The 26591-nt window shown below is 40.2% G+C and overlaps 1 protein-coding gene across 1 annotated transcript; it reads right to left on the bottom strand.

The window, feature by feature from the left end:
• Window positions 1–940: 940 nt before the first annotated feature.
• On the bottom strand, window positions 941–26084 carry plk3 (polo-like kinase 3 (Drosophila)). The gene is made up of 15 exons (XM_061927527.2): window positions 25765–26084; window positions 22124–22231; window positions 21946–22062; window positions 21753–21882; window positions 21601–21688; window positions 17552–17647; window positions 17203–17401; window positions 17015–17141; window positions 13737–13852; window positions 9118–9238; window positions 8966–9049; window positions 8572–8734; window positions 4671–4800; window positions 4489–4599; window positions 941–2725 (listed from the first exon to the last, which is right to left on the bottom strand). Exons 1-15 carry the CDS (start codon window positions 26005–26007, stop codon window positions 2528–2530), a joined length of 2031 nt encoding a protein of 676 aa, XP_061783511.1. The 5' UTR covers window positions 26008–26084; the 3' UTR covers window positions 941–2527.
• Window positions 26085–26591: the final 507 nt, after the last annotated feature.

Raw genomic sequence — 26591 nt, 5'->3', positions numbered from 1 at the left:
GTGGCACCAATGTGTCCCAATGTGTCCCCCATGTGCCCCCCACATTAGGAGGGGCCAAAGTGGCCCAAATCAGATTTTTTTTTACATCTGATTTTTCCCAGCTGACTGTTTACACATCAAGTAGAATGTGATCTTTATCAGACTGCAGTGTAAACGCGCACAGACCCCAATGTGGCCTCAATCTGGCCCCAATGTGGCCCCCATGTGTTCCCCATGTGGCCCCAATGTGGCCCCCATGTGGCCCCAATGTGGCCTCAATCTGGCCCCAAGTTGGACCCCATGTGGCCCCAATGTTTCCCCCATGTGGCCCCCACATTAGGAGGGGCCAAAGTGGCCCAAATCTGATTTTTCTTAATCTGATTTTTCCCAGCTGACTGTTTACACATCAAGTAGGATGTGATCTTTATCAGACTGCAGTGTAAACGCGCCCAGACCCAAATGTGGCCCCAATGTGTCCCCCAATGTGGCACCAATGTGGCCCCAATGTGTCCCCCATGTGGCCCCACAATAGGAGGGGCCAAAGTGGCCCAAATCTGATTTTTCCCAGCTGACTGTTTACACATCAAGTAGAACAAACACGCACAGACCCCAATGTGGCCCCAATGTGTCCCCGACGTCACTTGCATGCACACGTCCATAAAGCGAAAACAAAGGAAGTTGACCGGGAGGAAGTCGCTACTACTACAAAATAAAATAAAAGTCGCCACACCTTAAAAATGAGTTTTTTTTTACGTGATATTAAAGTAATATAAAAGTATGAATGGATGTATATAGTGTAATATATGTAATATTTTTATGTTTGTTAAGTAGAGATGACACAGACATCAGCGTGGATCTAAATGAGATTTATTGTTCAACTCACATGTAAACAAATGCGCCACAGCGTCAATTCCGGTGTTTCAACAATCGCTTTTTTTTCCTGAATCAAAATATATATTCATATAGACTATTATTAGTGCACTATTGACAATTGATGCACCGACAATTCAGTGGTTTTAAATAGAAACGGAAACCGGATGTTGATGAAATATCCATTTCCGCTGTCGACTGCATCTTATGTTACAGCATTTTAAAAAGCGCACTTATTCTTTCTTTAAATGAAGTTCTGGTCAAAATGTGTCTCACATACTGTATATTGAAGACCACATCCAATTGTGATTGAGGGCCAAAGCAAATCAAATTACTACTACTAATAATAATAATAATAATAATAATGTTTAACAGGATCAAACCAAGGCTCTTTTCAATAAACTTTATTTTTGTCCCGTTCCCCCCGTACAATGCATACAAAAAGTGAGTGGAATTTAACATTTCTTTGTGTCAAGACCAACATTTACACAATAAATAAAAAAAAAAAAGAATAAATAAAAAAAATTAAATTAACAAGACATTATGTGCCAAGAAAATAAAGAATTTGTCTAAATCGGCAGATGGCTTTCACAATGTTTTTGCAAACAACACGTGTACACCACACTTGCATTCCAGGTCACAGTTTTCAGGATACAACTTCTGGGTGGAGAAAAGCACTGCGAACCGCTAAAGACATCGAGTACAAGGTTTTCTTTTTCCACCCTAAATATTACATCCACCATTTTAAAAGCTTAATACACCGGGTAGTGAGTGTAGTGCTGTTGGACGCGCTTTTGAACTTCGGCAAAAGCGCAAAAGTACATCCAACCGTTAAATCTGTCAGCTGGACATTCAAACCAAAAAAAAAAAAAAAAAAAAAAAAAAAAGGGTTATTGCACTTTACAGACATCCCTCCAAAAGGCACTTTTCACCCCCTCCCTTCCCTCCTTTCCAGACCCACAGTCACCTCACGTGAGTCTAAAACTTTAAAAATGCTTTTGGTATTCATTTAAAAACAAAAAACAGGTGATGGTATAAAAAAAAAATAAAAAAAATAATCTAAGACGGTTGCTTTTCTAACAGTGTATTGTGTTGCTCCCATAGCCCCTTAGGTCAGTGAACGCACCAAAGAAAAAAATGTCGATAAGGGCCGAAGAAGCAAAGGCTTTCTCTGATCCTCACCAAAATATGGCCAGGAATGTGGAGTGTGCATGTGAGGTAAAGATCCCAACGCTGGCTCGCATCTTCTGCTTTCAACAAGATGAACACAGAGGTCAGGAGGGTCAGTCATTCCCTACAAAGTTCTGTGCTGCAAGGTCACTCAAAACAACGTATGTTTGGTGACAATAGAGACACACACCTGGCACTAATGGAAGCTATGAGGAGAAGCTGAATGCTTGTGGTTTTTGAGGCATCTACATGTGAGGGGATCCATCATCACGTCCTTCCAAGAGCACCTTTGAGGCAAAGGCTGGACAGGCACAAAGCCTTAAGAGGCTAAAATGCGTCATCTGGCAACTTCATCACATCAACGGCATCATCAGCTGCCTCAGCACCGGTCCAGGCGGGGGAGGGGGATATTGCTCCGGAGAGTTTTGGCACGGCGAAACAATCAGAGGACGAGATGGTCGTTGGCGCACGGGGGAGGGGGCGGACACTCGGGAGGACGACGGAGCGCTCAGGCGTCGGCGTGGTGCTGCAGGAGATGCACCACGTACCTGAGGCGGTGTCGCAGCTCCGAGGTGCAGCCCGCCTGGCTCAGCGCGCCGAGGGCGTACGTGTAGGAGACGCGCTCGCGGCTGATGTAGGTCAGCAGGTAGGAGGCGTCCGAAGACTTGCACAGGATGATCTTGGTGTGGTCCGTGTAGAAGTTCACCTGCCAGAGGAAGACCAACGGTCAGGATCGCCGCGTTTGGGAAATGAACATTGCAAGCCGTGCAGTTTAGATGTTAAAAAAAAAGGGTACAAAAACTACAAATGCATGGCTGTAGACCACCACAACACATCCCACCAGGCATCCTTGTCCTCCTCATGATACTCTATTATAAACCAATGTTACTTGCTCAATAGGAGTCCAAAGAAAGCAATGTGTGCTTTGAAACATTCACAAAGTATCCACAGCGTTGTCGACACTGCCTCCTCCCTCTCCCTCCTTTCCCGTGCACGCCGAGAAAATTAATAGAAGTAAATTCTGTTAATGTACAGACGTTTTGTGATTTCAAACTGAGTGCACCACCAAGCTAGTGAGTGTGTCGTCAGGGTGGTTGCATAACACACACACACACACACACACACGAGATTTACAAGCCTAAAGGCCTACTGAAACCCACTACTACCGACCACGCAGTCTGATAGTTTATATATCAATGATGAAATCTTAACATTGCAACACATGCCAATACGGCCGGGTTAGCTTACTAAAGTGCAATTTTAAATTTTGCGCGAAATATCCTGCTGAAAACGTCTCGGTTTGATGACGTCAGCGCGTGACGTCACGGATTGTAGAGGACATTTTGGGACAGCATGGTGGCCAGCTATTAAGTAGTCTGTTTTCGTCGCAAAATTCCACAGTATTCTGGACATCTGTGTTGGTGAATCTTTTGCAATTTGTTCAATGAACAATGGAGACAGCAAAGAAGAAAGCTGTAGGTGGGAAGCGGTGTATTGCGGGCGGCTGCAGCAACACAAACACAGCCGGTGTTTCATTGTTTACATTCCGGTAAGATGACAGTCAAGCTTTACTATTGGCCTTTGGAGAACTGGGACAACAGAGACTCTTACCAGGAGGACTTTGAGTTGGATACGCAGACACGGTACCGTGAGTACGCATGCAGCTGCGGCTTCCAAACATTTGATCGCTTGCCCGTACGTGCGTGCCGCTATGTGCATGTCACGTACATAACTTTGGGGAAATATATGTGCTGTATGAACTTTGGGGAGGTGAACGGTACTTTGGGCTGTGGGATTGAGTGTGTTGTGCAGGTGTTTGAGTTGTATTGGCGGGTTATATGGACGGGAGGGGGGAGGTGTTTGTTATGCGGGATTCATTTGTGGCATATTAAATATAAGCCTGGTTGTGTTGTGGCTAATAGAGTATATATATATATATGTCTTGTGTTTATTTACTGTTTTAGTCATTCCCAGCTGAATATCAGGTCCCACCCGCCTCTCACAGCATCTTCCCTATCTGAATCGCTCCCACTGCCCTCTAGTCCTTCACTCTCACTTTCCTCATCCACGAATCGTTCATCCTCGCTCAAATTAATGGGGAAATCGTCGCTTTCTCGGTCCGAATCGCTCTCGCTGCTGGTGGCCATGATTGTAAACAATGTGCAGATGTGAGGAGCTCCACAACCGGTGACGTCACGCTACTCGTCTGCTACTTCCGGTACAGGCAAGGCTTTTTTGATCAGCGACCAAAAGTTTCGAACTTTATCGTCGATGTTCTCTACTAAATCCTTTCAGCAAAAATATGGCAATATCGCGAAATGATCAAGTATGACAGAATGGAACTGCTATCCTCGTTTAAATAAGAAAATCGCATTTCAGTAGGCCTTTAAGGAGAACCTTGCTTCAATGCAAACCCTGTTCAAGAAGCAATTCAGTTGTATTTGAAGGGCAATAAAATGTGGTTCTAACCTGCAAAGTGCCGTTGTTGAAGAGCATCACAAGTGCGTGGTCAGTCTTCACCCATTGCAGCAGCAGAGGAGGAGGACCTGCAACTTCATCCCGACAGTGCAGATCTCCACCCTGTCCACCAGCAAAAACAGGTTGAGGACTTTCTTTTCATAGGTGGCAACCAAGTCAAGTATTTTTTGTACCTCCATGAGATTCTGTTCCATGTAGTTGGCCATGAGCTCTACTATTTGTTTCTGGCTGCGAAGCTGCTCGGGTAGAGAGCTGGCAGGGAAACTAAAGTGCTTATTGTTGGTCAAGCAGTAGTGCACAGTCCTGTGGGAGCAGAACAAAACGTTACTATGAAGCTTTGCTGCGGAGAAGAGTTTTTCAAAAATGTGTGACAATGGAAAACAATTATATTTAGTTTTAATAAGGTTTGTGTCAGACAAACATGACCCTAACCTTCCTAATTTATATAAATCCCAGTGTTTATAATAAACATGCTTCACTGATGACAGTATTTGGTGAGAGCCGTTTTGTCCTACCAATTTCAGCGGTCCTTGAATTCACCCTATTTTGTTTATATGTACAAATTTCTCAGATGCTGCCACAGAAAGATGTGTTTTATGCCACTCCTTATGGAGGTTAATTTGTGTCTTTATTACGAAAGCTTTTAAGTACACTGAATTTATGAAACGGAATGTGTCGCGTTTGAGTTTTCTGTACTGAATTTTTACAACGAATTATGCTGAAAATGTAATTGAAAATAAATTCAGTGTAAAAAAAAAAAAAAGTCAGTGCCGAAAAATGTCAAAGAGTCACATCTGGTAAATTAAGACAGAAGCAATGGATACTGTCTCAGAACCAGCCAATGAGGTGTCAAGTTTGAAGTCACATGACACGGCTCTTGCAAAACAGCATGAAAAAAAGCAGTTAACTGGGCTACCTTGGCATAATACAACATAATTAACATTTCCATTTTTTTTTTTTTTTACACTGAATTTATTTTTAATGAAATTGTTAGTATAATTTGATGTAAAAAAATACAGTTCACAAAATTCAAAACGCAAAAAACTCAGGTACATAAATTCAGCGTAAAAATAAAAAAGTTTTCATAATAAAGACAAATTAACCCCCATAGTCCTTTGTCTCATTTTGTCCACCAAGCGTTTTATGCTGTGTGTGAATGCACAAAGGTGAACTTTGTTGATGTTATTGACTTGTGTGGAGTGATAATCAGACATATTTGGTCAGTGAATGACTGCAAGCTAATTGATGCTAACATGCTACTTCGGCTAATATTACATCATTATGCCTCGTTTGTAAGTCTATTTGAGCTCATTTAATTTTCTTTGTGTCCTCTGTGTATTTAATTTATATTTGTATGTCTCATGACACATTATCTGTATGTAATATTAGCTGCAATTATGATAGTTGTTTGTGTGCCATGCTGTTCCAGACCACAGTAAACGTTACCCAGCATGCGTTGAATCCATGAGAAAAAGACAACCTGCCGTTTCTTTTAATTTGGACACATCTATACCTTTGGCCATTCTAAGACAGTCATTTCCAGGAGTTATCTCAGTCTCCGTTTCACTTATGTTTTCCGATGTTGTAAAAATGTGTAGAGTAAATATTACATTTCAACATTTTTAACAGCCTGCGACAGTCATTTTGATAGTAGGCTAATATACACAATTACGTCATGTCTTCATTATAACACTTATATAAGACTTTTAAAGTCATTTTGATAGTAGGCTAATGCAACTAATATACATTTACACCATGTGTTGCCTTCATTATAACACTTACAGTATATAAGACTTTTAATGTAATTTTGATAGTAGGCTAATATAACTACTATAGACACATGGACTTAGACTTCCTTTTTATTGTCATTCAAATTTGAACTTTACAGCACAGATAAGAACGACATTTCGTTACATAAGCTCATGGTAGTGCAGGATAAAAAAGCAATAAGGTGCATATATAAATAAATAAATATATATAAATAATATATAAAATAAATAAATAGATTACTGTACAGATAAATATATTGCACTTTTTCACATGCGTCCACGTTTATGGATGTATGTTACATCATGTGTTACCTTCATTATAACACTTACATAAGACTTGTTAAGTCATTTTGATAGTAGGCTACCGTATTTTCCGCACTATAAGGCGCACCGGATTATTAGCCGCACCTTCTATGAATTACATATTTCATAATTTTGTCCACCAATAAGCCGCCCCGGACTAAAAGCCGCGCCTACGCTGCGCTAAAGTGAATGTCAAAAAAACGCTGCGCTAAAGTGAATGTCAAAAAAACAGTCAGATAGTTCAGTCAAACTTTAATAATATATTGAAAACCAGCGTTCTAACAACTCTGTCCCAAAATGTACGCAAATGTGCAATCACAAACATAGTAAAATTCAAAATGGTGTAGAGCAATAAATAGCAACATAATGTTGCTCGAACGTTAATGTCACAACACACAAAATAAACATAGCGCTCACCTTCTGAAGTTATTCTTCATTCGTAAATCCTTCGAATTCTTCGTCTTCGGTGTCCGAATTGAAAAGTTGCGCAAGCGTGGGATCCAAAATGGCCGGTTCCGTCTCGTAGAAGTCATCGGGAGTCAGTGTCGCTGTTGTTGTCCAGTAGTTCTGTGAATCCTGCCTTCCGGAAAGCTCGGACCACAGTTGTGACCGAAATATCTGCCCAGGCATTTACGATCCACTGGCAAATGTTGGCGTATGTCGTCCGAGGCTGTCTGCCCGTCTTAGTGAAGGTGTGTTCGCCTTCGGAGCTGTGTGAAAAAAGCCACCAGGCCTCTTCGCGTAAACTTCCCTTAACCACTCGCTCATCTTTTCTTCATCCATCCATCCCTTCGAGTTAGCTTTTATGATGACGCCGGCTGGAAAGGTCTCTTTTGGCAAGGTCTTCCTTTTGAATATCACCATGAGTGGAAGTTAGCATGGCAAGCTAGAACCACAGTGAAGGATGACTTCTCATTCCCTGTGGAGCGAATATTCACCGTACGTGCTCCCGTTCCACAGTGCAGTTCAGTTGCTGTGAAATACGGTAGTAATCCGTGTGCGGATGGAGAGATTGCGTCTTTTTATGAACCGGATCGTTTAGTAGGAGCCATTTTGTGGTCTTTACAGATGTAAACAGGAAATGAAACGTACGGTGATATCCGCGCGTTTTTTCTTCTTCTTCCGGGGGCGGGTGGTTGCTTACAGTAGAAGAAGAAGCGCTTCCTGTTCTATGGGGGCGGGTGCTTTCCTTGGCGGTTGCTTGCGTAGAAGAAGAAGCGCTTCCTGTTCTACCGGGAAAAAAGATGGCGGCTGTTTACCGAAGTTGCGAGACCGAAACTTTATGAAAATGAATCGTAATAAAGCGCACCGGGTTATTAGGCGCACTGTCAGCTTTTGAGAAAAATTGTGGTTTTTAGGTGCGCCTTATAGTGCGGAAAATACGGTAATATAGCTAATATAGACACATCATGTGTTACAACACTTATATAAGACTTGTTAAGTCATTTTGATAGTAGGCTAATATAACTACTATAGACACATGGACTTAGACTTCCTTTTTATTGTCATTCAAATTTGAACTTTACAGCACAGATAAGAACGACATTTCGTTGAATAAGCTCATGGTAGTGCAGGATAAAAAAGCAATAAGGTGCATATATAAATAAATAAATAAATATATATATATATATATAAATAATATATAAAATAAATAAATATATATAAATAAATAAATAGATTACTGTACAGATAAATATATTGCACTTTTTCACATGCGTCCACGTTTATGGATGTATGTTACATCATGTGTTACCTTCATTATAACACTTATATAAGACTTGTTAAGTCATTTTGATAGGCTAATATAGCTAATATAGACACATCATGTGTTACTACCTTCATTATAACACTTATATAAGACTTGTTAAGTCATTTTGATAGTAGGCTAATATAGACACTTACATCATGTGTTGCCTTCATTATAACACTTACATAAGACTTAATTTTTTGCAGCTCCTGCCCTAAGAGATGAGGTTTTGTCACTAGCATCATGAACTCTTACTTGCGTTGGTCACAGAGGCTGAGGTGTGTTCCCTCGTTGAAGAGCACACCAATGTTTTGGTCAGACAGCTGGTAGCCAAAACCATATTTGTTGGAGTAGTCGACCCACTTGGTTACCCACAGGAAGGACTGCGGCCTGGACAGGCAGGGTGGATTCTTGGCAGCTGCACAAAAGGACAAATAAAGAATGCATGCAGGTAGACAACTGAGAATTGAGTAAATAAGTCCCTAGCCCAATTTCACACAGGCTGAGAGGCTCTGGAAGCCACATGACTCAGCAAATCCTGCAGGTTTTACAGAAGGGCTTGGCTGGCAAAGAATGTAACCCATGAAAGTGTTTCCATTGTGCTACAGCGGGAAGTCAAAGAGCAGGTTTGGCCTCATGTGATGCATACCTGCAGGCATGGCGGCCAAGCAGCCATTAAGGATTTTCATGGCACATTCAGACACGGCAGCAGGCGTGAGGACATCTTCACACGCTGGAGAGGGGGGAAATATAAGTGAATTATGAATAAATTAAGTTTGGGCAGAGTGCATTTGAGCTTACGTTCAGAGCTGCTCGCCATCGTGCCCTTAAAGGAGCGCGAGATGGACTTCCTGGACTCCTCCTCGGCGGGAGTCTGCTCCAGAGGCACAGAACTGACCAGCTGACCGTTGGGTGAGGCTACCTGAAGATGAAGGTAAAGGCAGGTGGGTTTTTAAAAAAAAACAGTATTCAACACAAACATTTAAGGGGCGTACCCAGCAAAATAATATACAATACAACTCAGAAGATCCCTTTCAACAAGTTTAGGGGGCATACCCAGGAATAGAATATACAATACAACTTAGAAGATCACATTAAAACAAGTTTAGGGGTCATACCCAGGAATAAAATATACAATGCAACTCAGAAGATCCCTTTCAGCAAGTTTAGGGGTCATACCCAGGAATAGAATATACAATACAACTCAGAAGATCCTTTTCAACAAGTTTAGGGGTCATACCCAGCAATAGAATATACAATACAACTCAGAAGATCCCTTTCAACAAGTTTAGGGGGCATACCCAGGAATAGAATATACAATACAACTCAGAAGATCCTTTTCAACAAGTTTAGGGGTCATACCCAGGAATAGAATATACAATACAACTCAGGAGATCACTTTAAAACAAGTTTAGGGGTCATACCCAGCAATAGAATATACAATACAACTCAGAAGATCCCTTTCAACAAGTTTAGGGGGCATACCCAGGAATAGAATATACAATACAACTTAGAAGATCACATTAAAACAAGTTTAGGGGTCATACCCAGGAATAGAATATACAATACAACTTAGAAGATCACATTAAAACAAGTTTAGGGGTCATACCCAGGAATAAAATATACAATGCAACTCAGAAGATCCCTTTCAGCAAGTTTAGGGGTCATACCCAGGAATAGAATATACAATACAACTCAGAAGATCCTTTTCAACAAGTTTAGGGGTCATACCCAGCAATAGAATATACAATACAACTCAGAAGATCCCTTTCAACAAGTTTAGGGGGCATACCCAGGAATAGAATATACAATACAACTCAGAAGATCCTTTTCAACAAGTTTAGGGGTCATACCCAGGAATAGAATATACAATACAACTCAGGAGATCACTTTAAAACAAGTTTAGGGGTCATACCCAGCAATAGAATATACAATACAACTCAGAAGATCCCTTTCAACAAGTTTAGGGGGCATACCCAGGAATAGAATATACAATACAACTTAGAAGATCACATTAAAACAAGTTTAGGGGTCATACCCAGGAATAGAATATACAATACAACTTAGAAGATCACATTAAAACAAGTTTAGGGGTCATACCCAGGAATAAAATATACAATGCAACTCAGAAGATCCCTTTCAGCAAGTTTAGGGGTCATACCCAGGAATAGAATATACAATACAACTCAGAAGATCCTTTTCAACAAGTTTAGGGGTCATACCCAGCAATAGAATATACAATACAACTCAGAAGATCCCTTTCAACAAGTTTAGGGGGCATACCCAGGAATAGAATATACAATACAACTCAGAAGATCCTTTTCAACAAGTTTAGGGGTCATACCCAGGAATAGAATATACAATACAACTCAGGAGATCACTTTAAAACAAGTTTAGGGGTCATACCCAGCAATAGAATATACAATACAACTCAGAAGATCCCTTTCAACAAGTTTAGGGGGCATACCCAGGAATAGAATATACAATACAACTTAGAAGATCACATTAAAACAAGTTTAGGGGTCATACCCAGGAATAGAATATACAATACAACTTAGAAGATCACATTAAAACAAGTTTAGGGGTCATACCCAGGAATAAAATATACAATGCAACTCAGAAGATCCCTTTCAGCAAGTTTAGGGGTCATACCCAGGAATAGAATATACAATACAACTCAGAAGATCCTTTTCAACAAGTTTAGGGGTCATACCCAGCAATAGAATATACAATACAACTCAGAAGATCCCTTTCAACAAGTTTAGGGGGCATACCCAGGAATAGAATATACAATACAACTCAGAAGATCCTTTTCAACAAGTTTAGGGGTCATACCCAGGAATAGAATATACAATACAACTCAGGAGATCACTTTAAAACAAGTTTAGGGGTCATACCCAGCAATAGAATATACAATACAACTCAGAAGATCCCTTTCAACAAGTTTAGGGGGCATACCCAGGAATAGAATATACAATACAACTTAGAAGATCACATTAAAACAAGTTTAGGGGTCATACCCAGGAATAGAATATACAATACAACTCAGAAGATCCCTTTCAACAAGTTTAGGGGGCATACCCAGGAATAGAATATACAATACAACTTTAGAAGATCAATATTAAAACAAGTTTAGGGGTAAATACCCAGGAATAGAATATACAATACAACTCAGAAAATCACTTTAAAACAAGTTTAGGGGGTCATATCCAGGAATAAAATACACAATACAACTCAGAAGATCCCTTTCAACAAGTTTAGGGGTCACACCCAGGAATAGAATATACAACTCACTTTGAACTAACCTAAAAGCTGGACTACTTGTATCTGTTGTATATCGATAATTATAATTGACATTTGTGTTCCTCCTTTTCCCTACTATGCTTAAGTGTGAATTTAAATGATCTTTTTTTTTTTTTACAAAGAAAACTCAAGATGTGGTAATTGTATCGCCGTAATTAGCTCGCTATCGTGTGTTAGCATTTAGCAAAGTGCTCTATGGCCAACACTGACACATTTACAGAAATTGCTATGAATGTATTAAATAAATGAATGCAATTACACATGAGCCCCTCAGAGAAATGTGGAGCATTGCACAAGTCACATGGTGGGACAGGAAGTTGCATCATTCAGATCCTCTTTTAGTTTTCTGTATATTGGATGATATTTCAACTAAAATACCAGCACAGTCCTGCTCCTTAAAAAAAAAAAAAATATATATATATATATATATATATATATATATATATATATATATATATATAGTAGAATGTGCCTCGTGGCCATGTTTAACATATTTGCTAATTATATCCTAACAACTCACTGATACTTTCAGTCCTGCTACTTAAATCACCTTCGCCATTTACCCAATATGTAAATTATTCCCAATATCCAATACAAATTTTCATAAATTGACTGTTTTATAATGGATATTTCAATTAAAATCCCAGCACAGTCCTGTTACTCAAACGACTTTTGTTTTTCCAATAACTAATGTGCTGATGTCAGCAGGCTATTAGCATGTGTGGCTATATTTCACATATGTACCAATAACTCACCGCTGATAACTCCAATACACCTTTACCATATACATATGTGTATATACTCCTATTACCATATTCATATGCATATATAATATCATATACACTTGTTGAATAGTACAATGTGCATATTTTCAGATTTAGACTAATTTTCAATTTACAGTCAGCCAAGACAAGATTTTGATATAATAGATTTAATATTTTAAAAGGTAAACTATTTTATTTTAAAGTAAAATATTTCATCTATTTTGGTATAATAGATGGAATATTTTTAGGTAAATATTTTAAAAAGGTAAACTATTCCATTTATTATACCAAAATTGATGGAATATTTTATACCAAAATCTTGGCGAAGAAGAAGAAACTTAGATTTTGGTACAATAGATGAAATATTTTAAAAAAGGTAAACCATTTTATTTTGAAGTAAAATATTTCATCTATTTTGGTAGAATAGATGGAATATTTTTAGGTAAATATTTTAAAAAGGTAAACTATTCCATCTATTATACCAAAATCTTGTCTGACTAGAAGAAACTAAAAAGTAGTGACCACACTATGTATTATAGTCAGACAAGATTTTGGTATAAGAATATTTTAAAGGTAAATATTTTATTTAAAAAAAAAAAAAAAAAGGTAAAATATTACACCAATATCTTAGTTTATTCTTCTCAGCAAAGATTTTGGTATACTAGGTGGAATATTTTAAGGTAAAATATTTAATCTATTATACCAAAATCCTTAATTTTTCTGTATATTGGATATTTGGAAAATCTTAATGTAAAATATTTAATCTATTATACCAAAATCTTGGCTGACTAGAAGAAACTGAAAAGTAGTGGCCACACCACGTGGTATAATAGATGGAATATTTGACCTTAAAATATTCCATCTATTTAACCAAAATCTTGTCTGAAAAGAAGAAACTGAGATTTTGTAATAAATGTAATATTTTAAAAAGGTAAAGTATTCTTCTATTATACCAAAATCTCAGTTTCTTCTTTTCAGACAAGATTTTGGTATAAAAGATGAAACATTTCCAAAAGGTAACATATTCCATCTATGATAACAAAATCCTTATTAATTTTTTCTGTATATTGGATGATATTTGGAATAAAGATGGAATATTTTAGGTAAAATATTCCATCCATCATACCAAAATCTTGTCCAATGAGAAACTATGTAAAACTATATCAAGAAGACAAACCATTTTGAGCTAAAATATTTGGAGTTTAAAAAGAAATGATTAAAAAAAATTTTTTAAAAGTCATGGAAAGAGGAGTTCAGAAGATTCTGAGAAGACCTTGAAATGTATAGAAATGTCTTGTTTTGACCTGACAAGACTGGTAGAAAAACGAGACATGTTGTGAATCATAATCTCACCTCATTTAGCCCCACTGTTTTGTAGCTGATCTGCCGGCTGATGGAACATTTGACGATACCAGAAACCAGCTTAGAAATGTCCTTGTCTTCCTTCTCCTCGCACTGAGTCTTCTCCACTGCAACAGCAACAATGAGGAGTCTCACACACCTCCAACAGGCCTTCATGACATCATCAAGTGTTGCATCATCAAATGGACTTTTACTTGGAAGCAGCTTTAGAAAAAAATGTCTCGATGTAAGCTACTTGGGAAATGTAGTAAGTAAGTAACTCTCCATGAACACCACAAGCTACAGGGCAAAAGTAGCTAACTACATCAAAAGCTACATTGAGCAACATTTCTATGGGCCCACATGGGTAATAATAATAATAATAATAATAATAATAAATATCTATAACATTCCTACATTTGTGTTCCACATCCTAAATGATAACAGTTATGTTCGTTTACGGATTAAACAACTAAAAGTAAGGGTTTATTTTCTCTAAAGGCATTCTCTAAATATGGCCAAGGACACACATTATTGTGGATTTCCTGCAAGCATTCTTCATCACTAGAGGAAAAATATAATCTGCAGGAGAGAATTCCTCTGACATTTTCAAATGTTTCTTTTTTTTTTTTTTTTGAGTGGTCAGCTTGAAGCGTCCCTCTGTCTCCGACTCCCTCATGGTCATGTGACATAAGTGCTAACTGATAAATTTTACTTCCTGGTTTCAATGACTCGCCTTATCTTGCCTCTGATTGGCCAGTCCCTGATGTTTGGCCCTAACCTTAGCCAATGGTGACTCATCATAGGAACACCAAGCAATCATCATGGATGTTCTCATTCATCCAGGTCTTTGGATTTTATACTGATTTTCTTTTGGCATGGATTCACAGTCCATTTTCTCTGTTTGAAGCTTTCAGGTTAGCTACATCGCTACATACAAAAGTAACTAAGCTACTGGAAAATGTAGATTTCATGATGAAATGTAGTTTCGGATTGACAAACTGATCCGGAAAGCCGGCCAAACTATTGGCAAGCAGTTGGAGGTGTTAGGTCAGTGAGGGATAGGAGGACACTGGACAAACTGCTGGCCATCATGGACAATCCTGCCCACCCACTCCATCAGACAATTAAGGGACAGCTGAGCTCTTACTCCAACAGGCTCCTTCAGCTTTGTTCCCACAGTGTTGGATTCAAGAACTCCTTCATTCCACACTCCATCCAGCTGTATAATCACTCGCCATACAGCAATAGATGATCTGTCTATTACCTGACACCTGACATGTTAGCTACTTCTTTGTTTAAAAAGTATATTTTCTGCTAGATCTACTCTTTATTTTATGCTGCAGCTGTTACATATACTGTAATATTGTACATGGTCATTGTTATGTATGATATAGACATAATATAATATATCAGTATACCATATTTTTCGGAGTATAAGTCGCTCCGGAGTAAAAGTCGCACCGGCCGAAAATGCATAATAAAAAAGGAAAAAAAAACATAAGTCGCACTGGAGTATAAGTCGCATTTTTGGGGGAAATGTATTTGATAAAACCCAACACCAAGAATAGACATTTGAAAGGCAATTTAAAATAAATAAATAAATAGTGAACAGGCTGAATAAGTGTACGTTATATGAGGCATAAATAACCAACTGAGAACGTGCCTGGTATGTTAATGTAACATATTATGGTAAGAGTCATTCAAATAACTATAACATATAGAACATGCTATACGTTTACCAAACAATCTGTCACTCCTAATCGCTAAATCCCATGAAATCTTATACGTCTAGTCTCTTACGTGAATGAGCTAAATAATATTTGATATTTTACGGTAATGTGTTAATAATTTCACACATAAGTCGCCCCCGGCCAAACTATGAAAAAAACTGCGACTTATAGTCCGAAAAGTACGGTATATAATATACTGTACATATATTATGTAAATATTACATATATATGTTATATTTTATATCGCTATATTTAGTCTATGTATACCTGCATTGTCCTTTCCATCATTGTAACTGAGCTACTATTTCCCTTGTGGATCATTAAAGTTTGTCTAAGTCAGGGGTCGGCAACCTTTACCAGTCAAAGAGCCATTTTGACCAGTTTCACAAATTAAAGAAAACAATGGGAGCCACTAAAATCTTTTGAAATTTAAAATGAAATAACACTGCATACAAAGTTTTTTTTCATGCTTTGTGCTATGTATAAACCAAGGGTCTCAGACACGCGGCCCACACCTTAATATGAAAATTGAATGTTAGTGCGGCCCGCGGGTTTTATATGAACGGCAGACTACGAATTTCAAGGCAACCGTTCTCTCGACTGTGCCGTGATGATACAGCATTTAGCACCCACTGCAACCAGCGTGCCGGCCCAGCCACACGTTGTATGGGGCTTCTGCTTGCTCACGTAAGTGACAGCAAGGCGTACTTGGTCAACAACCACACAGGTTACACTGACGGTGGCCATATAAAACAACTTTAACACTCTTACTAATAATGCGCCACACTGTGAACCCACACCAAACAAGAATGACAAACACATTTCGGGAGAACATCTGCACCGTAACACAACAAACACAACAGAACAAATAGCCAGAATCCCATGCAGCCTTAACTCTTCCGGGCTACATTATACACCCCCGCTACCAAACCCCGCCCACCTCAACCGACGCACAGGTGGGGGGGTTGTGTGAGGGAGCAGGGGTGTATAATGTAGCCCGGAAGAGTCAGGGCTGCATGGGATTCTGGGTATTTGTTCTGTTGTGTTTATGTTGTGTTAAGGTGCAGATGTTCTCCCGAAATGTGTTTGTCATTCTTGTTTGGTTTTGGTTCAAAGTGTGGCGCATTATTAGTAAGAGTGTTAAAGTTGTTTTATATGGCCACCGTCAGTGTAACCTGTGCGGTTATTGACCAAGTATGCATTGCTGTCACTTACGTGTGCAAGCAGAAGATGCATAAAACAATAGGCTGGACTGGCACGCAGTTTGTACAGATTGTAGAGGGTGCTAAATACTGTACCATCATGGCACGCCCTTATTATTATTGTAAGGGTGAAAATCGGAGATTTTTGTGAGAGGCACTGAAATCTGGAAGTCTCCCGGGAAAATCGGGGTGGTCGGCAAGTATGCAGCTGAGCCGCATCAGAGTGATCAAAGAGCCGCATGCGGCTCCGGAGCCGCGGGTTGCTGACCCCTGGTCTAAGTCTAAGTTAGCTTAGCTACATGTAGCTTGCTACTGTCTAAATGAGACTTTTGTTGTAGTGTCCATAATTGCTTACCTTTTGCTTTCTTCTTGCCGAAGAGACTCTTGGCCATTTTGGTGAAGAACTTCTTGGCAGGGCTGGGAGGATGCAGCTCGGGGATGCTCGTGCAGCTGCTGGGGGGAAGTTTGTCTGGGGTGAAACCCTGCAAGGCACAAGACCCGTTAGGAACCTGGCCATCTGACCTTGTTGTGGCTTCTGCTCACTTTGGTGAAGAATTCATGGTTGAGGATTTGATCCAAGGTGAGTCTGTCGTGAGGGTTTTTCTGCAGGATGCTGGAGATGAGCTTCTGCGCGGCAGGCGAGAGCGCCGAGGGCAGGTTGTAGCGCACTTCCTTTATACACTTGTAGGTCTCTTTGAGGTCAAGAGTCTCGAAGGGGGGGTTGCCGCACATCAGCGTGTACCTGAAGGAGGTGTCATGAGTCAGAAGCAGACGGATTACGCACACCATGTCCTGGTCTGGGACATTCATGTTCTAGCCTGCCCACAGACGTCTTGACTCAAAAACAAAAGACTTGCTATTTTGCACACTGCTGCGAAATGGCCGTACTTACATAACACAACCCAGGGACCAAACGTCCGACTCGGTGCCGTGGCCCTGCCTGTTCAGCACCTCGGGGGCCAAGTAGTTGGGGGTCCCACAGATGGTCCTACACCAAACACAGGGATATTTATTCATCACACACTCACAGTATTCCATTCCAACATGAAACCTTCCCTCTATACCTTCGCTCCTGCTTCTGGTATTCCACAGGAAAGTGTCAAACCGGTACTGAAACTGGGCGCTACATTCAACTGCCACTTGGAAACCGGTTTAGTTAGAGGCGATCCAGTTGGAAGGTTGCACACGTTACATAAGTCCAAACAAATGCCAAGCGTGCGATTGTCGAGGAGACTGATCCCTACAAGCGACCGTACAACGGGAAATTCAGCGGTTACTGATCTCCAGTATTCTGGCCATCGCTTCATAATGCAAGTTTTTTTATTTGGTGGATTATGTCATGTCTTTATTTTCGACAAACACCTGTAGTCGTGCATCCTAGTCTAGTGCAGTGTATTTCCTGGACCACTAGTGGTACGTGGGTAATACCAATCACTTGATTCAAGCACAATCTTAGTTGAAAATGTTAGAGTGGCCGTAAATTGCCGCGCTTTTCTTCCTACGCTTTGGAGTCTGCGGCCTATAAAACAGTGCGGCTGATTTATGGGTTTTTCTTCACAGACAGCCACAAAGCAAGTAGTTTTCATTCAAACCCATGCAAAAGACACTTAAATGGTGTTATTGTTGGACGAGTTCGCTCACTGCAGGTGCTGCTGGGTGTTTCATGCCGTTTAAAGCTTTGAACCGGACGTAGAAGTGCCGTTCTGTCTTCTAACCGTCCATAGCGTTTTTACATGTACGGATTCTTCATTCATCATTCCAAGCAACGTTTGCGAGTTTTACAATATAACTAAAACAATTCTTACTCACTAAACTTTCCCATGTGTGATGTCTGTAGGAGTGTTTTCATGCATATTTGTACACGCTATCGTAATGTAATGAAGTTAGCGTCATTAGCATTAGCTTATACGCTAACAAGTGTCTGCATTATTATTAACTTACAATGGCATTCTTTTGGTATTGTTCCAGTTTCACAAATTCCTCAGTAAATTCATCAAAACGTTACCGTGGAGTTATTGAGTCTGTTTAGCCAATTAGAGAGCCAGCTTGCGCAGCCAGTGGGTCCATGACCATGACTTCTGTTTTGTTTGATCAGCCGTTTTACTGCCTTGTTACAAACACCGTTTGGAAACAAGGTATGTAAACAAACATTTGTAAAATATTTGTGTAAATAACTCATTTCAAAACATATATTTGTAGCTTTGCAGTGCAGCTCCCCCCCCCCCCCCCAATTCAGTGGGTGCCGTTTATAAACTGGTGCGCTCTATAGCCCGGAAAATACAGTACTTGTTAAATAAAACCTCTGCCTTGTTTTTAATTATTATTTAAACCTACTATGCTACTGTATTTTAATGTTGGGTATTATGGTGGTACTTTGAGAGCCACGGTACTTGGTGAAAAAAAGTTTGAGAACCCACGGCCTAGTGTGATTGTATCCTCGCCAGTTATATCTGACAACCGTCATCTTCTACATAAAGAAATAGTCAACAAAATAATGCACAAAGTCAAAACCCACGTGGCACTAGCTCAAGTACGACACAATAGGTGGTGTTTTGACTTTTGGCATGATCGTGCTTACCAGAAAAGACAATTGCTTTTTTCTCCCTCCCTCGGGGATTTGGAGCACATGTGAGGGCGGTTGGAAATGTTCAATCAATAGAGTAAATGTTCAATCAATAGAGCCCAAATGAAGAAAAAGACTAAAATGTTGCATAATCTCACACTATATACTGTGTGTTAACAAGCACTTCTAGTCACTTCTCCAGCAGGTTTCTGACTGAGTGGATTATGTCAAGTCTTTATTTCTAGCTGTCAGATATTTTTTGTTTAAAAAGTGATAGGATTAATTGTGTGAATGCTCCAAACATTAACACACATGATATTCTACACCAAAATTCATCTACTTATTCTTCTCCAGATTTTGCCACGCTCTACCTTACACATTTTTCACTCAATTCAAAGATTTCCAACTTCAAACTGGTCAGCCTTTTAGGGAATCACAGGCTTTCCCTTGACAAATTAAAAAAATTCCCAGAATTCCAGGTTTTCCGGGACATTTTTCCCCATTCAAAATGAATTGGCTATTTATCAAACTTCCACCATTCCCACATTTTTCAACCCATTCCACTATCCTGGACATTCAAACTTCAAAAAAATTCAGGATTCCTGCTTTTCCAAAGCCTCATTTCCACCATTTTTTCTGGCAACTACTCTTCACATTTTTCAACGCATTTCAGTTGTTCCACCGTCAAAACATTTCTCTTAATCAGGCCAAAAAAACAAACGTTTTTTGATCTGAAAAAATTACCAGTTTTCCCGAAATTCTAGGAATTCCGTAATACCATTTCTCAATTCAACATGTTACAACTTCAACATTTCTAGATTGATTCAAACCCTAGCCATTTCAACTCATTCAGACCATTGAAGTTTACCATTTTCAAAAAAAAAATTCCTGATTTTCCCTAAATTCCCTAATACATTCAACATTTCTTGCCCGATTTAAACAATTCCAACACCAACCAATTCCGCTCATTCAGGACATTCATGCTCCTAATCATTTTCCAAATAATCCCATTTTTCCCCAAAATACCCACATTTCCAGGAAGTTCCCATTGAAATGACTGGGACATTTTTCCAAGTTGCCCAATTCCCACATTTTTCAACCTATTCAAACCATTCCAACACACATTCTACTCATCCTGAACATTCAAACTAACAATTTCCAAGCCTAATTACCATTTTCCTGGAAATTTAAACTTTTCAACATTCAAACCATTCCAACATTCCAACTATTCTTACATTCAAACTACATTCTGTCAGCATTTCACTTCAACTTCAGCATTGGAGCGTTCACACCTCTTCTAGTTATGAGATACAATTTAGGCCAGGACTGTGGAGTTAATTGATTTTTTTTTTTAACCAACACTGTGTTTAAGATTGGACTGAACTGTGATTGCTCCTTGACACTTTTATATGACAACTGTCATCTGTTGCAACGAAAAATAGACCCCAATATAATCGGCAAAGTCCAAACCCATGGCGCACTCGCTCAAACAAGACACGTCATGGAGTCGATGACATGGTGGTGGTTTCCCTCGTGTCGTTGGTGCAGTTTGAAGTGTTACTCCCCAATGAGGCAGGCATTTGAAAAGCTTGCTAAAGACTTTGACATTGGTACCGAAACAAAGACTAATTCCCATAACCTGGGAATCAATTATGATGCATGTTAAAACTGTTTCATGTTAAAATCCATGTTTTTAAAGAAACATTTAAAAAACTAGTTGATTATGATAACAATGTTTACTTATTACAAATTTGAGTCCATTTGCAAGTATTATATCCTAGACTTTGTGTGCAGTTGCAATTCCAAGACATTAGATGGCAGTAGGGTATAGACTACAATGCATTGCAAAATGAGGAAGTAGTATTTGCCATGAAGCTGAATGTGCCAGTCTAGTCTTATGTTGCTCCCTACAAAGTCTTTATACTGTCAGTTTTGCACTTCTTACACGCCTTCTGTTTGTAACTCGCATCTCAGTTATAGTTTTGATTACCATATTTGGGAGGTCTTGGAATTGCCATGTAAAATCGCCAATGCTAATCAGTAGCATGTACATAGCAAATCCAGAGTAAATTGGCATCGAGCTAGCGCATTCTGAAAAGCAGAGCCTTACTTTATGTTGTGTTTTTTTTATCAGGCATACTTTTTGGGAGTCCGGTCTGAGTGCTTGTTTCCTCGCCGAGTGATTGAGCCATGTTTAGTCTGCAACTGCGTGAGACATCACGAGCAACAAAAAGGTATTTAAATATGACACCGTTTGATTTCATGTAAATCGACAGCCATTAGTTGTCGGTACCAATCCCACACTTTGACGTGCTTGCATGCAGGCACACCAGAGCCCTAATGTGGGGAAAGTCAGTATCCCATAATCCTTAACATACTTTTTCCTCTGCTCAACCGTCTCCAGCTTGGCAGCGAGACCGAAGTCCCCCAGTCGCAGGTCCATGTTTTCATTCACAAAGAAGTTGCCTGAAAAGCAGACAGATGTCAACACTCCTGGGGCCAAAGTCCTGCACATCCCCAGCACACCCACCTAGTTTGAGATCTCTGTGCAGGATGCCTCGACTGTGAAGGTACTTGAGGCCGGACACGATCTGCCGGAGGTAATACCGCACCTCGGGTTCCGTCAGCGTGTGTCTGGCCTTCCAGATGTGCGCCAAAGACTACACGGAAGGAAGAAAAGGTCAACCTGGAAAGAGGCGGCGTGCACACCACTGATTGTTCACCTTGCGACTGCACAGCTCCAGGAAGATGTAGATGTTGTCCTGGTCTTCGAAATGGTGCGAGAACTTGACCACGTGCTTGTGCGACAGAGTTCTGTGCAGCTCGATCTCGTTGGTGATCTGGCGACGGAAAAGCCAGTGAGCTGAAGCCGCGCCGTACACCCGTTGCACGCAATCGTACCTTTTCTCTCTGGTGCGGCTTGGACACCCTGCTCTGCGGGATCACCTTCACCGCGTACATTTTGTTGCTCGACAGGTCCGTCATCTCGTAGCATCGGGCGAAACCACCCTTGAGGAGGAGGAAAAACCGAGGCGGTTAAGGTATGATGTAGGGCTGGGCGATGTATCAAATATATACTCGATATATCGCGGGTTTGTCTCTGTGCGATGTAGAAAATGACTATATCGTGAGTATACGTTCTCACTAGGGATGATACTCGAAACCGGTTTTCCCGGTTGTTCGATAAGAAAAGAACCGAGTCCTCGGACTCGAATCCCTTTTTGAGAACCGGTACCCGTTATCGAGACCAATATAGTAAAGAAAAAGAGTTGGTTCTTTATTTGAATCCCTGGGAACGAATCCCATCCCAACCAAAATGCCCTTTGAGACATCACAAGAAATGACGTCACGTAGCTCAGTCATTAGGCGATAGGGAAAGCAGGGGAAAAAAATGGACCGGAAAAAGCGCTCCAAGGTGTAATAAAGTTCAAAACAAAAAGGTATAATCCAATGAATAAGTTTATTGAGAGATTTGAGCAGGGTACAAACACATGACGAACACTTTTAGGACCAACCGGAAACATAGCAACCAGGCTAGCAACGCACCTCCTTTACGGCAGCTGTCGCAACGTTCTTAAAGCAACCGCAGCACATACATATATATACAACATATATCTCCCATTTTTAACTTTTGTTTTTCTTTCCTTGTAAACAAAACAAAATCACACTGTATATGTGTTGTCTGTCTAATAATGCAGACGAGGCGTGTTGGCTGACTTCTTGACGTTTACTTTCACAGCGTGCTCATAAACTCATTCTTAGCTGCCGGGTGACGACATGCAACAAAACTTTTCGGGGCTACCGCGCATGCTCGTCACTCACGTTGCATGCTGGGTAGTGTAGTTATATTCCTAGCTCATAACATCACATATTTCCCCCTATAAAGAAATAATGTTAACTCAATAAAGTGTATTTCTTTTTTTAGCTTTAACTTTTCATTTTTTAGCATTGTAACCACATTTGCAAACAACTTTTCTCTTCATAGAATTGTCTTTCAATAAAGAAATAAAGTGCAACAATGTCAAAGCATCATAACAAACAGTTATGTCAAATAGCAGCAGAAGTGCACTTTTTGGAGAGCTGTATTATTTTAAGTTTTGTGCCCAAGGGACTGATTTTTTTTAACACTATATTATTATTTATACACCTATAGTGATCACAGAGACAGGTTGTTTTTGTGTTACTGTATATATTTGTTTTTCTGAAAAATCCCACTTAATATACTTTGGGTAACAACAGTCAATATTTATTTATTTTATTTTATTTTTTTAGGGGGGGTAACAGTCAATATTTATTTATTTATTAGATTAAATTTTTTTCTTATATAATAAAAGTGAGCTTTTGTTAAACCAAATATTGTGTGTTTTTTTCCATATACAACAACCTATCTGGACTCGATAAGAGAATCGATAAGGAATCGGTTCGATAAGAGGATTCGATAATAGGCTCGAACTCGATAATTTCTTATCAAACATCATCCCTAGTTCTCAGTTGTTTTTAGCTGCGGGCATTACACTACAGGCTTTTCTCACTCTTTCTTGTCTCTCCTTCTCACAGAGAGATAAAACAAGTGCACCTTGTGACATGCGTCACATACTTGTCATACGCCCTCACGGAGCAGAGAGGTAGCGGCATGGTAATATTAGCTGTGGCAGGTGATTAGCGGAGCGGTGAGAGTGGTGATACGAGAGAGAGAAGGTGCCAATCTGGTAACAAATGGAGGAATAATTATTTCCCAAGAAAAACAGCAGGGGGTCCTTGGTCTGGCGGTGGTTTGGCTTCAAGCGGGAAGATGTTGAACAGACAACCATAATATGTCAAGTATGCGGCAAAAGCGTTGCTACAGAAAGTAGCAGCGCTACTAATTTGTAGCATCATTTGAAAAGTCACCCGCTAGAGCAGTGATTTTCAACCTTTTTTGAGCCAAGGCACATTTTTTGCTTCGAAAAAATCCGGAGGCACACCACCAGCAGAAATCATTAAAAAACGAAACTCAGTAGACAATAAAAAGTCGTTGTCGCAATTGTTGGATATGACTTTAAGCCATAACCAAGCATGCAGCACTATAGCTCTTGCCTCAAAGTAGGTGTACTGTCACATCACACCCTGACTTATTTTGACTTGTTTGCTGTTTTAGTTCTTGTCTTGCGCTCCTATTTTGGTGGCTTTTTCTCTTTTTTTGGCAGTTTCATGTCTTCCTTTGAGCGATATTTCCCCCATCTACTTTGTTTTAGCAATCAAGAATAATTCAATTGTTTTTATCCTTCTTTGTGGGGACATTGTTGATTGTCATGTTCGGATGTACATTGTGGACGCCGTCTTTGCTCCACAGTAAGTCTTTTCTGTCGTCCAGCATTGTTTTTGTTTACTTTGCAGCCAGTTCAGTTTTAGTTTCGTTCTGCATAGCCTTCCCTAAACTTCAATGCCTTTTCTTAGGGGCACTCACCTTTTGTTTATTTTATTTTAAGCATTAGACACCTTTTACCTCCACGCCGCCTCCCGCTGTTTCCGACATCTACAAAGCAATTAGCTACCTGCTGCCACCTACTGATATGGGAGAGTATTACACGGTTACGCTGCCGAGCTCTAGACAGCACCGACACTCAACAACAACACATCATTTGCGGACTATAATTACTGGTTTGCAAAAAATATTTTTAACCCAAATAGGTGAAATTAGATCATCTCCCACGGCACACCAGACTATCTCACGGCGCGGCACAGTGGTTGAAAAACACTGCGCTAGAGAACGAAGAGTGCTTGAAACGCCGCAGGTCAACACCTCCGTATGGAAAAACATCCGCAGGAACCTACCACATAGCGAAGGACATACACAATTTGATTTCCTATTATGCAGCTCATTTTCATTTGACCAGTTTTTGAAATATCTTGTGTGACCTCATGCACAAAAGTGCACTCATAGCTTGTTTTAAAATGTCTCTGACAATCTTGCACTTTCTGTTTTGGAAATGACATGAATGTTTGTGCCACTGCTTTAAAAACGGTTTAATAAATACAGTTTTGGTCAATTGACTTAGTTGTTGTTTCCCTCTCTGCATGAAGGTTTAAAATGAGCATATATTAATGCAGTATGAAGAAGAATGTTTTAATGTAGACACATAGAATCATCATACTGCTGTGATTATATGCATCAAGTGTTCATTCAAGGCTAAAGGCAACATATCGAGATGTATATATCGCGTATCGTGACATGGCCTAAAAAATATCGAGATATTAACAAAAGGCCAGCGCTAGTATGATGCAGTTGTTGCTTCATACCCAAGCGGTGTGGCGTCTGATGCACCAAATGAGGCTTCGAGGGCCGCATTCATCAAGCATGAAATGGACTCTGCGGCAGACTTGGCAGCAACATGTTGATGCAGCAAAGACGTTAGTCCATTTTCTTTAAGGCTGTGCCTTTACGTGCCTTCTCTATTTGCAGCTAAATTGCGGGTGATCACATGAGTACAATGGACACACCTGCGGGTAATCACATGAGTACAATGGACGCACCTGCGGCGGCACGTGTGATGGACGCCTACCTTGCCGAGAAGCTTGCCTTTACAGTAGGAGCGTCCCGTCCTGGAGTCGGTCACCACCTGTGCCAGCTCCGGCCTGCCTTGTTCACATTTACTCCTTCCGCTTTTCGCCGCCGGAGCAGAAGCAGGAGCAGGGGCAGGGGCTCGCTGCGGCGGGGACGCGCGCTCCGTCGCCGGGGGACATACATCCGCCTTCGTGGCGTGGCACGAAAGCCGCTGCGCCGCCGTGAAACAACCGAGATCCATCGGGGATTATTTGGCTGGCCAAGCGCAGGCGTCAAGTAGGGCTGCGACCTCCTCTGGTCCACTGAAGCAGTCTGGCGTGGCGAGCCGAGCATATACTCAGGGGCTGGTGACGTCACGTAGAAAGGGCGTGGCCTGTCGAGGAGGAAGTTTTCATGACAAATCTGTGCTTTGTTTTAAAGAGGTGCTATTTGGATTTACACTTTATGAAAAGAAAAAAAAAATGAAAATGAATTTTACCTTCGCGACCTCATTTTACTATTGGCTAAGTTTTATATTCATAAATGTAAGTTTCTCAATACCCGACCTGTTTTTTTGTGCTTTTAAAAAATAATTAGAATTCTACGTTAAAACACTCTCTACGAGGGCTGTGAATCTTTGGGTGTCCCATATTGATTCTTGGGGTCACGATTCGATTCAAAATCGATTTTTTTTTTTTCAATTCAACACGATTCTCGATTCAAAAACGATATTTTCCCGATTCAAAACGATTCTTAGGACTAGCACCTGCCAAATATGTGGGCCCGACCAACGCTGCTTGCAGCTTTAATTATTATTCTTATTCTTCCGCAGCCTCTTTGAGCACT

This window comes from Nerophis lumbriciformis, linkage group LG35, assembly GCF_033978685.3.
Source record: "Nerophis lumbriciformis linkage group LG35, RoL_Nlum_v2.1, whole genome shotgun sequence".
Lineage (NCBI taxonomy): Eukaryota > Metazoa > Chordata > Actinopteri > Syngnathiformes > Syngnathidae > Nerophis > Nerophis lumbriciformis.
Note: the sequence above shows the minus strand (reverse complement) of the source record. Positions and strands in the feature narration are given on the sequence as shown.